Source organism: Procambarus clarkii, chromosome 18, assembly GCF_040958095.1.
Source record: "Procambarus clarkii isolate CNS0578487 chromosome 18, FALCON_Pclarkii_2.0, whole genome shotgun sequence".
Classification (NCBI taxonomy): domain Eukaryota; kingdom Metazoa; phylum Arthropoda; class Malacostraca; order Decapoda; family Cambaridae; genus Procambarus; species Procambarus clarkii.
Genome location: NC_091167.1, coordinates 32,320,092 through 32,336,691, shown reverse-complemented (window position 1 = coordinate 32,336,691; position 16,600 = coordinate 32,320,092). Strand labels below are relative to the sequence as shown.

General features: G+C 41.8%; 1 protein-coding gene across 1 annotated transcript; it reads right to left on the bottom strand.

Moving 5' to 3' along the window:
* Positions 1-7,861: 7,861 nt before the first annotated feature.
* Positions 7,862-15,721, bottom strand: LOC123754584 (alkaline phosphatase). The gene is made up of 12 exons (XM_045737057.2): positions 15,631-15,721; positions 14,581-14,801; positions 13,319-13,511; positions 12,694-12,857; positions 12,289-12,490; positions 11,591-11,721; positions 11,249-11,350; positions 10,577-10,673; positions 9,325-9,422; positions 9,025-9,142; positions 8,518-8,786; positions 7,862-7,939 (listed from the first exon to the last, which is right to left on the bottom strand). Exons 1-12 carry the CDS (start codon positions 15,719-15,721, stop codon positions 7,862-7,864), a joined length of 1,764 nt encoding a protein of 587 aa, XP_045593013.2.
* Positions 15,722-16,600: the final 879 nt, after the last annotated feature.

Here is a 16,600-nt window from a genome sequence, read left to right as displayed (position 1 = left end):
TTTTGGCAATTAAAATATTATGTGTTAGGTCCTTGTGAAAAGTCCGCCGCTCACAGGGTGACTAACCATCCTGTGAGATGGGGATATTAGATTAACTTATAGCTAGTTTTTGATCTACAATATGTAATCATTAAAATATAGAATAGGGCAGCAGCACATTGCTGTGCATACCTAAGCATGTTCATGATAATAATAAAAAAAAATCATGATTGCTCGATTTTTATTCGTAAGTCATTTATAAAAATGATTACAGTTGTGGCTGGTATGAACAGGTGTACAGCCGTAAAAATATATAGATTAGTGAGACTTACAAAGGTTTAGTATACCACGAGTATAAAGTACTTTGCCTAGAATACTCACTACAAGAAACATAAATCATATAAATAATTATTAGACATATATCCACAAGAAAACGTTGCTTAAAATACGAACTTAAATAACCATAAATAGTATGTATAAGAACATTTAATTTTAAATATGAGATTTATAGATTAGTTATAAAAAGGATTTTTTTTTTTAGAAATATAAAGTCTTTTGAAACTTCTTGAAACAGATTCACAGGCTGGCCTGGATCAAAATCACTTTGAACACAGCTTATGTAACTGGGATCTCATATCGGCGGGGTTTATATTACATGTCAACAAGCCATCTCTTCGCGACAGTAATTCCTAAATAATGCAAATAATCCAGCTGGGGGCATCCCTGTAGATTTGTTTTAGTAAATCTTGCAGACCTGCAACACCATCACTCATTCGTAAGCTGTATTTTCTTACACTAAAAATTATAATTCTGACAAAGTTTGAGTGAACAGCGACGAACAAGCACCTGACGCATGATAATGTTTCCGCTATGATTGATCGAATCACAATCTTTAAGAATCACAACCACTTTATCACAACAACGAATTATAACCACTTTCAGAGCACAAATATTATAGTCCGGTTCACGTTTAGTATGTGCAGTTAAGCAAATATTCGAGAGAGGAAAATAGCATTTTAATCTTTTGAAATGTTAGTTAACATTTTGGAGAATATGTAAAAAAAAAAAAAATTCTTTGATTTACATTTCATATAAATAATAGCTAGTCTGAGTCTGTGATAGCTAGTCTATAATTTAGGAAGAAGAGTTTCTCCATAATTAAAGGTGTTATATATGGGATTTAGGTAAAAAATAGTAAAAATATTATGGTAAACTAAAAACATCCGAAATAATCTTAATTATTCTGCACATGTTCTCATTGCATAGCTCTTACGAAAATCATAAATTTATTATTTAGTAAAAGTTAATTTATTTTTGTATTGAGGCAGGTATATTAGATAAACATATAGTTAGTTTTTTATCTTCTTCTTGTTGATAGTAGGTGCAGTTTGCATGAAGGGTTTGTCCTCCCGATGACTGCACCAGTACTGATGTTGTTGGACGCTTTTATGTTGAAGACGATCGGAGCTACCAAGGTGCTTGTTGCTTTGTGCTGTAGATAGAGGAACGGTGATTAAAACAGAGGTGTGTGTTAGAGGGAGACTTGCCGCACCGTAGGGCGGTGTGTTGTGTTTATGGCGTCAGCTGATCCTTGGTGTTGCGACGAGGTAGTTGTTTTCTGTGTTTAGCTGTTGGTGGCGCCAGGTATAAATGTGGCGCGGGTCAGATGTGACCCAATTTGTTGGTCGATTGGAGATATTTAGCCAGTGCTCTGACTATTTGGTATTTTTCTTGTGACGAGTGGTCACCGCCTCCTAATATATGCTCGATGGTAAAGGGTATTTTAAGTGCGATAAAGACTTGTTTGAAATTTACTCTGGCACTATAATGTCGGAAGCAGTGCAGGAGATAGTGTTCGACTGTTTCAGGCACCTGACAGTGAGTACAGAGTTCGTTGATGTCTGTTCTGTACTTAGAGCTGTGTGCTGCTAGTTTGGTGTGTCCCAGCCTTAATCTGGTCATCGTTACATCAATTTCTCTGCTTTTATATCGGACATGTTTCCAAGTTTCCCATTTCTTTTTAATGGACCCATAGTGCAAAGGTGAGCATAACGTTTTCCAGTTTGTTGCAAAATCCTGGGAGATGGTATCTTTGAAGGCTCCTTTACGTGCAACATGGGGAATTGGATGACGGGTGAGGTGAGGCGTGTCGTGCATTGCTTTGGCTAGTTGGTCTACAAGTTCATTATGGAGAATACCACAATGTGCTGGGACCCATTGGATAGAGGTGTCATAACCGTTCAATTGATGTTTGTGAAGAAGTTGAAGGCATGGGTAGACAATCTCCTTGCATGTTTTCGAAGAGTACGAAATTGCTTGAATCGCGCTCTTGGAGTCACTACAGATTGTATATATCCCAACTGGTAATGTTGTGATGATTTGGAGAGCTTGATACAAGGCATATAATTCCGCTGTGAAAATAGATAGTTGGTTTGGTAACCGCCATCCCTGCTTGAGATGGTATTCCGGTATCCATACAGCGCAAGTGACCGAGGGTACGTTGTTCGTGAAGATGCGAGACCCATCTGTGTAAATCTCTGTGGTATTTGGGTAGCAATTTTTCATTGTTGAGACAAAGACTGAGGCTATGGCTGAGTTTGGTGCAGATTTTGGAATGTTGTCCTCGAGTTGTATTGCTGTATTAGGAGTTGTATAAAGCCAAGGTGGAATGGGGGGAACAGGAGGTTGGGTTTCACAGTTTTGAAGTAGGGAGAGGTCTATATTGAGGTTATTTGTAGCCCGTGTGAGGAAAGGTTGCGAGTGAATGGTTGGGGAGCGGGGGTTATATGGGTTAACTGTTGGGTTAATTTTTGATCTGTATGGGTGTGTCTGGTGAGCAGTGGTGCAGAGTGACAGATAGTTGGCACACATAATGTCTCGTCTGGTGGTTAGGCTTGTGAGGCCTGTTTCCCCGTAAAGTCCGAGGATTGGAGTTGAACGCATTGCGCCACATATAAGTCGCATGGCATTATTTTGTATGACCTCGAGGCTCTGTAGGTTAGTGGGCGCCGCCGACGCATATGCCTGGCAACAATAGTCTAGTTGGCTGCGAATGTAGGTTGTATAGAAACGGAGCAAGATTTTATGGTGTGCTCCCCAGGTGGTGCCAGTGAGGGCTTTAAGTATGGCGAGTCGAGGTTGTGTCGTCTGTTTAAGGTGTTGAATGTGTGCTTTCCAGGTAAGTAAGGGGGAGTCTAAGCGCATGCCAAGATATTTATGTTCTCGTACGTGTTGGATGGGAGTGTTGTGTATTGTGAGGGTGGGTAGATGAAGTAGTCTTTTTTTAGTGAAAATCTGATAGCAGGTTTTGGTAGTACTGACTTGAAGGCCCCATTGTTGTGTCCAATCTATGAGGTGGTCCAGTGCTGTTTGCATTGTAGAGACTGTATTTGGTAGGGCATTGTCTGAATAATACAATGTTAAATCGTCGGCGTACGCCGAGAGGTGAACAGGATGGGTGTTAGGCAAATCTGCTAAGAATGCGGCAAATAGGGTTGGGCTTAGTATGGAGCCTTGTGGGACACCTGTTTGTATTGGGATGCCATCGGAAAACTCGCCTTGTATAAAGACTTTGGAGGTCCGGTTTGTGAGATAGGACTGTAACCATAAAAGTAATCTTCCCTGTACGCCTAAACGTGCAAGCTTTGCGAGGAGGCAAGTATGAGGAATGCTATCAAAAGCTCCTTTGAGGTCTAGGTAGACAACAAGACAATATTTACTGCTTCTGAGAGAGGTGCGGATTTCATGTTCAAGGCAGAGTATTTGATCTAGCGTGGAGCATTGCGGTCGAAATCCAGCTTGGAGTGAAGGTATAATATTGTTATACTCTAGGTACCATTGGAGGCGAGTATGTACTAGCCTTTCCATGACTTTACTGAGGCATGATAGTAGGGAGATAGGTCTGTATGACGCAGGTTGGGATGGGTCTTTTCCTGGTTTAAGGAACGGAAGAATAATGCTGGTCTGCCATTGTGAAGGAATATTTCCGTGAGTCCAGCATAGATTGTAATAGTTTAGAAGAGTGCTGTGTGCAGTCGGTGGAAGATATTTGATGAGCTCATATGGAATTCCATCCTCTCCAGGTGCCTTGCCAAGAGGTAGGCGGTTTAAGGCCAATCGTAGCTCGCTTAAGGTGTACACGTTGTCGACGCCGAGCATGGGCAGCGGTATGGCACGGTCAATTTCTTTTCTGAGAGAGAGTTCTTGGGCATGAAGGAAGGGTGTTGAGAGGGTAACTTTAAGGCATTCAGCGAGAACACTTGCACGCTCCTGAGGTGTTTGACAGAGTGAACCGTTGATCATCAGGGGGAACGAAGGGAATGTTGGGCGACCTTTAATGCTGTTAAAAGTAGCCCAGACTTTTGAGTGCGGCGTTGTGGGTGTGAGGCTATCACAGAATGTTGCCCATGATGCTCGTTTTGCTGATAGTATGGTTTTTTTGGCCGCTGCTGTAGCCCGCCGGAGATTGACCCAGTTCTGTAGGGAGGGTTGACGTCTTTGTTTTTGAATGGCTCGTCGGCGTAAAGCGACTGTTCGTGCACATTCCGCGTTCCACCACGGTTTAAGTGGTTTGTTGGACCTATGTCCTGAAGTTTTCTTAAGCATTTGGGTGGCTGCAGAATTTATGGCCGAGGTGATTGTGGACAGGCGCTTGTTAGGGTCTACTTCATCTGTGTCTGGGAGGCGGACAATATCAGCCCATTTTTTCTTGTCTAGGTACTTTATGTTCCACTTGGGAAGCGTAAGCGGGTGGGTTGGTGGGTGAAAGTTAGTAAATTTTATTATGAGGGGTTTGTGGTCACTACCAATATCTGGTCCAGTATGAAACTGTAGTTCATGTTGAAAGTGTGCAGAGCCAAAGCAGATGTCCAGTGAGGCTTCATAATTGGTTCTGTAGTTAAAGTAGGTTGCAAGGTAGGGCGGCGAAAGAAGAGTATATGGTGTAGTGTCCAAGTAGTTGTACAAATCGGTGCCTGCAGTATTTTGGGTACCTCTACTCCATGTGGGGTGGTTAGCATTGAGATCACCTGTAACAATGATCGGGTGTCGTAATTGGTTAAGATAAAATTCCAGTTCATTTGAGTTTATGGTGCCTCCAGGGTTGTATATACCCAGAAAGGATATGTGTGTACCATTATAAGGTATTAGGCATGCTAGAACTTCTAATTTACCGTTCACAAAATACGTTAGTGTTACAGGTTTACATGTCATATTACTTCGTGTTAGAAGGAAAATACCACCCCCCATACGGTTGGGTCTGTCCAGTCTCTGCATCTGAAAGTTTTTAAATACGGGATTTTGTTTGGGAGTGAGCCAGGATTCGGTGATGAATGCTAAGTCCGGTTTGGATGAGTAGAGGAATTGTTTAAGTTCTGTGAGGGATGTTTTGATGCTTTTTGCGTTCCAAGTCATGAAGGTTAGGGGAGCCATTTAGGATGTTTGGGTTGTGGATGTGTCTGTTTTCTTTGGTGCGCTCATAGTGGTACGAGTTGGATACCTAGATGTGGATGGGGGCTGTGTCTTACTCTTGGTACTGGTGGTTGGGGTTTGTGGCACGTCAGCCTGGGGAGTGGTTTTGGTGAGGCGCGCTAAGGAGGTAATTAGGAGTTTTTCCATCATCTGATCAAACAATGTGTGTCCAGCATTGGTAGCTTTATTTGGGCGGATGTCAGTGTCCGTAACTGTTGATGGGGGGTCTGTTGGGTCAGCCTCAGGGGTGGGTTGTGGTACTTGGGCAAAAAATTTTGTTAGGAGTCGGTCCAGGGTCTTTTCCAGTGCATTTTCGATGCGAGTGACGATCGTTTCAATAAGATCATTTTCGAGGCGAGTGACGAGAGTTTCAACTAAATCAGGATTCAGTTGCGCGTTTTGTGAGAGGTGGTTGGACCCTGGGGTTGCGGGATTGTCGGAGACAGGGATATCCGGTACAAGCGAAGGTTGTGGTTGAGTGTGAGGTAGAGGTTGGTGATGAGCTGAGGAAGGTTTTTTTAATGCGCTGCTGTATAGCAGGTTGGTGGTAGGGGGAACCTTCATTTTCGCTGCTGCTGCTACGTAAGAGGGACATTGTTTAAATGTGATGTCATGCTCGCCACCACAGTTTGAGCAGGTGAGTGTATCCGATGCACAGGTTTGTGTGTAGTGGGAACCAGAGCATTTCCCACATTTGATATCTTTAGTGCAGCCCTTCGAGGTATGGTTAAAACCCTTGCATTTAAAACATTGGGTGGGACGCGGAACATACACCTCTAGTTTGTGGAGGAAGCCGTTTAACCAAATCCTATCAGGGGGAACGTAGTCCAGAAAAGTAAGCAGGGCGGTGCCTGTATCACTCAGTTCTCCGTTCGTTCGTCGCATAAATTTTTTTATTTCATAGAGTGGGATGCCATTTGTGTCGAGTTGTGCCTTAATGTCTTCTGCGCTGATGTCTACAACATGCCGGATTACATATTTCACTAATCTGTCTCCTAGTGGTTTATAGCACCTAACTTTGTGACCACAGATGTCAGTAATGTTTGAAATCTCCAGTTCCGCGCTGTGTTTGTGATCCACTGCGATCAGGTTCTTTAGTTTGTTTGGTCTGATATCGTGCACGTCGATTCCGAATTTGTGGGGAATGGCATTATATAGGATGCTTTGTGCCCTACTATTTCGGAAAATATTCTCATTTTCGCCCTCAAAAGCAATGATAAAGGTTTGTAACTCCGAAGAGCTTGGCCTACCTTGGTTGAGCGGTGGGTGTGGATATTGAGGCCGCGTGGCGTCGGCCTCATTTCTGTTTACCTCTGATAAATGGCGGCGCTTTGCCTCCAGTCTGTTTGCCTTACTATGGTGTTTGCTGTCTATGAATTCTCCTTCGGGGTCCTCTTCTATGACCGGGTGACGTTCAGGATTCAATTTTGTGGTATGCAGTAATGGTTTTCCAACATCATCTAAGGTATCGTCGATGGTTGTACGAGAGACGCCATGTGCGCCTCCAGCCGCCGCCATGACACCGGCCACCTCCGCGGGAGCTCACTCAAAACACACCCAAACACGACCGCGTCCAACACGCAACTCCGTTTTTTATCTACACTGTGTAAGCTTTCTTACAGAATAGGGTAGCAGCCCATTGCTGTGTATACCTAAGCTTGTTAATAAAAAAAATCGATTGTGTGCAATCTTCACACATGCTCCAAAATTGTTCTAATTAATGAATTTATGTAATAAAAAGGTTTCTCTCCCTTGTATTAAATAATAATATTCAGAAAAATTAAAATGTTGATAATTATAGGTATTTTGATGCAGAGCCCAATTTTTCTAAGTTTCAAAAGTTACGATTATCTCATTATAACTTCTAATGTGGAATCATTACCATATGGCATAAGCTACATGTACTTATGTGAACGTAAGTACACATAAGTCACCCATCGTGTGACGTAAGTCCTCGTCTAAGGGTTTATTACCTAAAAAAAAACTCATCATTATTTGCAGTGTGAATTAAGTGAAATTTTTTTTGCCCGCAATAAATAAAATTACCACAAAACATGTCACCGAATTTTAAATATTACAAAACTTTGTGTGAACATTTGGCTCTAGCAGCTGGTGCGAAACCCGTTGGCTCAGTTTCCCTGGGTTACTGCCAGCTACATGTCTGATAATCAAGTCTTGGCTTACTATATATTGTTTACTCATATCTATTCACTGTAAGATTAAAGTATGCTATTGGTCATAGCAATGTTTGCCCGTAACGTTATGCATACTAGTGGCTTTAGGTATTGTATGTACTAGCTCTATCTATAAATCAATCAGAATGTTTGTAACTGCATCTATGTATGTACTTTTCCTAAATAAAATATTATTATTATTATTATAGCATACTGTAGATAATGCTAGTGGGCTGAAATTATAAATGATTGTCATCAATTAACTCGTCAGCCGTGGGATCACTGGAGACGTCCTGTGTGCCAAGCTCCTGAACAATCTGAAAGAAAAGAGATCAGAGTTACAGTGGGTAGCCTACACATAACAGAATTTACACACAATAACCAGGACGATCCTGCTCCAAGCACTTTCTTAAGAGAGCTTTATCATCAACACTACTTAATATTTTGACTGAAAATTACACCGCCATGAACTACTGTTGGCGTCAAATAATAACTAGGAGGTGACGTGCTAACTCTGAGGTAAATTAACTGGAGTTATCGTGCTATTGTTTCCTATATACACTAGTTTCTAATTTATTTTTCTTAATTGTAGTTTTTATCGGATTACGTGTTTAGGCTTCCAGAACTGAACCTAAATTAAACCAAATCGTACTACTTGTTGTTTCAGATTTAGCTACTCAGAACAAAATGTCCATGTAGCACGGGCTATGGTGAGCCCGTAATAGTACTACTTATTGCTTAGATTAAATGGTACGAAATGTTATTGTAATTACACAAAAGAAATTTAATCAATAATATATAAATCACAATGAAATTCTTGTAACCTAATTTGTTCAAACGAAACATAGTATCCTAAAATAAATAAGATAAGGGATTAAATAAGAAAAAAGGTCACCTTTTGATCTTTATCATCAAGAAGCTGCTGGAGTGCTGGGTTAACTGTCGGGAAGTTGGGCCTTTTAGGTGCTGCTCCGTCGGCGGGTCCTGGAGGGGTGCGAACTGTGGGAGTGTCAGCGCCCGTAGAATGAGGAGGCAGGTCGTCTCGCAAGTCGTAGTCAGGTCTCTTGCGTCTGCCGTAGCTTGGACCAATACCGGCGGCGTGGGCCATGACGTGGGCCAAGTAGTTCTGTTCATGGGTTCGATGCAGCAGGTGGGCCATCGGACCTGTGGCAACACAAACATCTCACTGAATACCAATATAATTGAAACAGTATTGTTGACCAGACCACACACTAGAAGGTGAAGAGACGACGACGTTTCGGTCCGTCCTGGACCATTCTCATTCTCAAGTCGATTGAAACAGTATTTTTTGTTTAATATAACAAAATGTATTACAAACACTGCCAAGGGTTTGAATAATAATTTATGAAAAAGGTGGACGACATGTATGATTGAAACCCACCTGCAGCCCAGACAGCGACGTCTTCCCCACCATGGGTCTCCCACTTCTTGGGTACAGCTGCCAAGCTCTGGTAGTCCAGGTCTCTTGTGTCGTGCGTGTTGGGGTCGTGGCGCGTCACCTGTGGCACGTATTATTAATTACTATTACACACTTCTGGGATCACAGGGTGTTTAATGTCTCTTACTGGCCTTACAGGGAAGAGTAGCATTTTTGGGACAGTAAATAGTTGAATATTATCATCTTCATAATATGCCACGTATGCAAGAGCCATAATATAGTTGAGGTGTAGTGAGATCGTACGTTGTTTCCGTCGGTGGTGTAGTTGAACCCCGGGCCGGTGGTGAACATGAGGGTGGTGAAGTTGAGGCCGTCCACGTCTGACTTGTACCCCGTCACCCCTGTTGAGTAACACACTTGTTCACACACTACACCCGGGTAAGGAGGCGCTTTGATGACAAACAAGCTGGTAAATGTACCCCTATAAATCGGTGAGATTTAAATAACATATTCATAAAGGAAACTGCAGAAATACTATTGACCCGCGGCGAGGCAGCTCCTTGTTGTCAAAATGGAGATGCGTAGGAGGTAGAATTCCTAAACTACAAACCAAAGTGCATGGGGGGGGGGGGGTGTGAAGCCCCGGTTAGGCTTCATTGTAAGCCTCAGGAACCTTAATGGATTCAGTTGAATCCCAGGTTCAATTACTTTTCACCATATTGTGGTGTAATGGTTTAAGGAACTTGCTTTGGAGTACCTAGACCATAGGTTCAAATCCTCCTCATGACTCCTACTGATTTTCTCATTATAATTATTTTCATTATTATTTATATTTTCTTCTTCGTCTTACAATAATAATAATAATAATAATAACATAATAATAATAATAATAATAATAATAATAATAATAATAATAATAATAATAATAATAATAATAATAATAATAATAATAATAATTATAATAATAATAATAATAATAATAAGTTATTATCATAATTATTATTCTCATTAAATGAAATACAGGCGACAGTGGGCCGCATTATAGCAGAATCTTGGCAGCGGCGCCGTGTCCAGCAAAGTATTCGATAATGAATAATAACTGCTGGAAGAAGACATGTGTAGTCACTCTCTACACGGGCAAGTTACGCCAGTCCCTTTCTACGTGTGAAAGTTATGCTGGGCCTAATATACAGTAAGTTATTCATCCCATATTACTAAATTTCATAAGAATAAATCGGAAGGATTGGTACTGCAGAGGTTTAAAAGTTCAGTAAGGCATTTTTAAGTTTACAAAAGTGACAGGATCACGATCAAGGTAACCCAACCTCAAGTCTATATTACTGGAGGTTTGTCTTGAGAGGTGTTTCCGTGATGTGAACATTTGAAACTGGCACAAAATATAATTGCCATGTTGTGAATGCACAAACACTTTGCCAAAAAAAAAAAAAAACACGGTCGCAATGGTGAGCCTACATAGAACTGACCAAGAAATATCTTTGTCACAGCGTGAGCACATATAAATTATACTTGGTGAGGTGGAACACGGAAAACTCACCTAGAATATCGTTGCCTCGGTTAGGGTAGCCATTAATTGTCATGACATGGGAGTGGTCAGCCGTGGTCACCACCAGTGTGTTCTCCAGGTCTACCTTCTGCAATGTCACATCAAATTATTAACCAATTACGACATAACTTTCTTTCAGACATTACACACACACACACACACACACACACACACACACACATATATATATATATATATATATATATATATATATATATATATATATATATACATATATACATATATATATATATATATATATATATATATATATATATGTATATATATATATATATATATATATATATATATATATATATGTATATATATATAATATATAATATATATATTTTAATTCATCCGGGCAGTAGGAGACTCGAACCGCCGACCCCACGAGCGTGAGGCAGACGTTATATCCACCGCAGTATGAGACAGCCTGAATAAGGAAAGATTCCAGGGGAAACAACCCGCTGCCCAACAGGATTCAAGTTTGTCGACCCATGAAGTGACCACATTTATCCAATGTCACATATCACCGAACGAATTTAGAACACGATTAGCTGATGATGTTGACATGATGTAATAGGCAAAGTTACACTGGACGATTTACTGTGTCAGCAGGGGACAGTGTACAAGCACTACTCAACGCAAGAAACCTCGTACCCTGAGAGCGGCGGCCACAGCGGCGTCCAGCTGGAGCGCCTCCTCCAGCGCCCTGTAGGCCGAGTTGTTGTGGAGTCCGTGGTCGATGCGGCCCCCTTCAACCTGGCGTGCAGGAAGCCTTTGTTTACGTAATTACTCACAAAATTCCGAACTATATAATATTTATCAAATCCAAATGAAATCCTAATCTCAGTTCTGATGACATAGGGACTCGAGTGGGCATCTTATATTACCAATTTAGTTTTTACTTTGAATTCTACGTTATTTAATATGGTCGGGGTACTGCCTATACACACATGCTTGCGAGTTAGTTGTATGTAACTGTTTAGGTTAGTGACTAACCAGGAGGAAGAAGCCGTTTTTGCTGGACTGGAGGATGTCGATGGCCTTGAGGGTCATCTCCTCCAGGGAGGGAACTTGAGTCTCTCTCTCGCGCTCCACCACGTACGGCAGGTGCGAGTCGGAGAACAGTCCTGGGGAACAATGCACACAGCTCACTAACGGGGTCAATTTAAACCAGCTATGCTGAACCTCCTATAAGTTTAGATGAAACAATTCAGAGAATGATGCGGGCTTGCTATCATAATCTGATCTTAGAACAACATAGAGACGAACTTACGTTTATAAATAAACGTAACAAGAATTGACTGCACAAAATAATATAAGTTTATAGGAAGAATTGCAGATTGATGAAAGTTGTATTCAAATCATGAATTCTGACTTTATAAGCCAATTAACAATGCAACTATCAAGCTGACATCAAACACCAACAAGTTTATTTACAAACTGTCGAACTCAGTGTAATTTGAAGGCTCTCATACAGAACAAAACCAAATGCATGCACAGTTTCATAGGCTAAATTACTCCAGCTACGGTATTCTGAGCGCGTCGTCTTCCAGCTACTGGGTACTTTCAGTTCTGAGTGCTTCGTCTACACTTAAGGTCTTGCACAACGCGAAAGCCTGCAAGTCATCCCTTACCTCGTCAGCTGCAAATAACATGCAGAGATCAGACATATGGCAGATGACCAGTCGACTTACCCAGGAGGAAGTCCGTGTTGTTGGGCGAGACTTTCCTCAGGTCATCGGCAGTAGTGACGTAACGAGCCGACGCCCCTCGCCATACTTTCTCCGCCAGCCACTCCTGGGCGAGGTTGCGACCGTCGAGACGAGAGCAGGAGCTCTCGTCGTACTGGGGTTCGTGAGGTGTTCCAAGTTCCCGTCTGCCTCCACCCAGAATTACCTGGAGGCACCGTACTGTCTCATTACTCGCACCAAACTTCAGTTTTGCGGTTAGTCCATCATTTGTTGTCTTACTGTATATAATTACTCTATCAAGAATCATATTTCCTGCAAACCTTAAAACAAGTGTAATTTATCTGTAAAGTAACTTTAAAAATAATGTCATTTACGTTGAATATAATTTGATTAAGTAGTTGCATTTACCCTAATGTTCCGACCGGGGTTTTCGGTTACAAGTTGGTCAGCAATATCCTTGCAGCCGACGCCCGCCTTCTCCAGCTTACCGTCACACTCCCACCGACGGTCTGCAGTGTGAGCGTAGAGGGCGGCGGGCGTGGCGTGGGTCACCCTCGTCGTGGTCACCAACCCTGCCAGCGGTAGGTCAATAATCACAGGGAGAGTAGAAATAGCCTAAGCTACTCTATCCCATTGAGATGTATTTTATTGTCTCGATAAACGTACATGAACTTGAATAATCACATTATATTTAGAAACGGTAACCACACATAAGTGGTAATTTGGCAACTTTAAAAAGTGTTTTCGGTTATGTGAGTCCACCAGAGCACACATGCAGCTCTCTAGTATTAGTTAAATGCAAATTCCTCTTAATTTAATTTCTTGTCTAGTCCGCACTGCATTATCTCCTTGTTCCACCAACTTGGTCTTCAACAAATAATATTATTAATGTAAACATGGTCTAGTTCATTTGGTAACATTGGTAATCAATGTTACCAAACATTTAAGAGCTCCCAGTTGGACGTACTGTGCACTCTACGAATGACTTTACTCTTTTATATTTGCCATCCCATGTGGAACTTGGCAAACTTACCTGTGGTCATGCCAGCGAACTGCGCCCACTGCAGAATAGAAGAAACGTGAGCTCTGGTGTTCTTGCTGGCGGGGCAGTCCTGCAACTTAACGGAGGAGTCGACGCCGAGGGTGTAATAGTTGGCCTTAATGCCACACAGGAAAGCGGTGGCTGTTGCCGCGCTGTCCGGCACCTGCCTGTCCACGTTGTACGTCTAAATGTACGGGAGGCACAGAATAACAGACGTTCATCTCAATTCTTCAGTTTATAAAACATAACAAAACTGACTTCCATCAGGATAAAATCAATGAACGTATTAGAATCAGATTAATTGTTGCAAATATATAAGTCACGATATTGTGAATGTACGCTGTAGCAGATTGATTATAACTTTATATTGTCATGTTAAATGAAGGCATTATGGTTGCATATGTTAAATTACTTGTATATGTTTTAGTAAAGAAATGTCCTTCACCGACTTCTGACATTAGAAAATGCCTGACATTAACGCAAACGTCTAATTAAACTAATCGAACCTAACCTAGCCTGACATAGGCCTAAATATGTGTAGTTTTTAATATCTAACCACAGCACCAGCTAAGATAACCTTTGTCAAACTATGTAATTCATAACACAAATGTTAGGTGCAATTTCAAATGCTCTGATGAGTGTTTTTCAATAGCCTTTGCTCTGAAAGGCTCTGAAATGTATGAATTATTTGATGTATTTAATTGCGTCATATTCGTACGCATAAACAGGAGGACGGGCTTAGTGGTCTATACAGTAACAGTATTCAAACTGAGGAAATGGGCAGTGTGCATGTAATGACCGTAATGGAGAACTCTATATTTCTGGGTATTTTGTGTTTCAATCCAAACTTATGCGATACCTGGTAACCTGGGGCCAAATTCACGAAAGCACTTACGCAAGCACTTAACGAACGTGTACATCTTTCCTCAATCTTTGACGCTTTGGTTACATTTATTAAACAGTTTACAAGCATGAAAACTTCTCATTCAACTGTTGTTATTGTTATAAACAGCCTCCTGGTGCTTCGGAGCTCATTAACTGTTTAATAATTGTAAACAAAGCAGCCAAAAATTGAGAAAAGATGTACATGTTCGTAAGTGCTTGCGTAAGTGCTTTCGTGAATCTGGCCCCTGACTCCTTGTTTACGTTTTTACATTCTACAGGATATCTCCAAGTAACACTGAACTGTGTCAGACAAATAATGAATAGCCTTCAGTGATTCCTAAGGTATGAAGTACATAAAGTGCCTCTACCTTGAGAAGAGCGACGTTGGGGAACCTCTCCCAGGCAAGGTAGCCTTCTTCGCCGTTCCGTCCTTGCTTTTGTCCCTTGTATATCCTGGCGGCGGTGTTGGCGGTGATGCCCATGCCGTCGCCCAGGAACAAGATGATGTTCTTGGCCACACTCCAGTTGTCGCGGACGTTGAGGGCGGCCGCCAGATCGTTCTGGGCCAGGCTCCACCACAGCTGCCGATCTGCGGCCCACAACCAGGGAGTTGAGTGACTAGGCTACAACAGAGGAGTTGAGTGACTAGGCTACAACAGAGGAGTTGAGTGACTAGGCTACAACAGAGGAGTTGAGTGACTAGGCTACAACAGAGGAGTTGAGTGACTAGGCTACAACAGGGGAGTTGAGTGACTAGGCTACAACAGAGGAGTTGAGTGACTAGGCTACAACAGAGGCACATGGGGGCATGGCCGGACTTCTTAAATCGTAACTCAGGGTTCGATATTCATGAATATTTACCACTCTGCTTAGCGTTAATATTTTGAAGAGCTTTTTCATGTGAATATTTGCCATTAAAACTGGGAGCTGGGAGAGACGTGGTGCTGGGAGAGAAGTGGTGCTGGGAGAGAAGTGGTGCTGGGAGAGAAGTGGTGATGTGATAGAAATGATGCTGTGAGAAAAGTGATGTCGAGAGAGAGAGAGAGAGAAGTGACAAAGTGATTCCTGGGTATTCCCAATGATAAATCATTAGGCATGAAAACATAAATCAAGAACATAATTAAAATCAATATCATATAGTTCGAACAAACCACTGAGACGCGATGCCCCCTAAATTATAAAATGAAAATGTAGAAAAATATATATTTAAGAACGTAATGAATGTTTCATTTCAAAAAATCAAATATAAAGTTTAAGAACATGTGAAGAATACAATAAATGACACGAGGAGTGACATCTCTCACGTTATGAACGGGTTCTCAACGTTAGTCACCGAGAAGAAGGTTTGTTTAGTACGAGAATATGATTAGCCGCAGGAAGACAGGTGAGGGTAGTTGATTCACCCCGACGAACCTCACCTTTGGATACGGGCTTCTGGCCCTGCGCGGTCACCACCAGGATGTTGAGGGCCATCAGAGCCACCTTACCGTAGAGTGTCAACCCAGCCATCACGCTCCCTGCAAGCCCTCCAATCTTTTAGATAGACACAACACGTTGCTTAGATAATACCTCCATATATACTTAAATTTTTGTTATTCATGACAGATACAAAAATTATCTCTTTTAGCAAAATATTAACCTAGTTAGTATAGTCAAAGAACTATAGAACATGTGTTGGTAGGCCACAGGTGTCGATAGGTCAGAGGAACACTGATGCTAGGACGCAGATGTTGACAGGACTGGGACCACCACAGAATGACGCTACGCCGCAGGTGTCGACAGGACGGGGGGCCAAAACATACTGACGCCTCCAGCCATCACGCTTTCCTTATAAAAGGCAGATAGTGAGGTTCAACCACCGGGTCGACCCAGAGGTCACATTTCAATAAAACACAAAAAATGCTCCGAAACATGTTTACGCGTCCACGTGAAGGCGTAGTGTGGCATCCGCTGGTGGCGTGCAGCGCGGGGCCCTGCACAACGGAACACATTCACACAACACCGGCAGGGAGTTGAAGTTTACTTCCACTTTGCATTAATTATCCTCACGTCAGAGTTCGCTATTGTGTTGCAATCCTGTTATATTTTACTAACATTATCATGAATTTTTATCTCAAAACACTCTGTTAATCAAGTATTCAAGCATTAAAGTTGATTTTGTAATGCGACAAAATACAATTGTTTTGCTTATTAGATCTTTTACAAAATGTATGCACGGTAGCCGGAAATTACTCAAATAGATGCTTACCAGATTTTAATATTTTTAAATGAAATAATAACGATGGCAGCGAGGCTCGAGGGGTCGTAGAATGCTGCGTTTTATGTAAATGATTCATGTTGTGTACCGTATTAACGCTGACCCACTCAACTGCAGCAACACCTTAACAG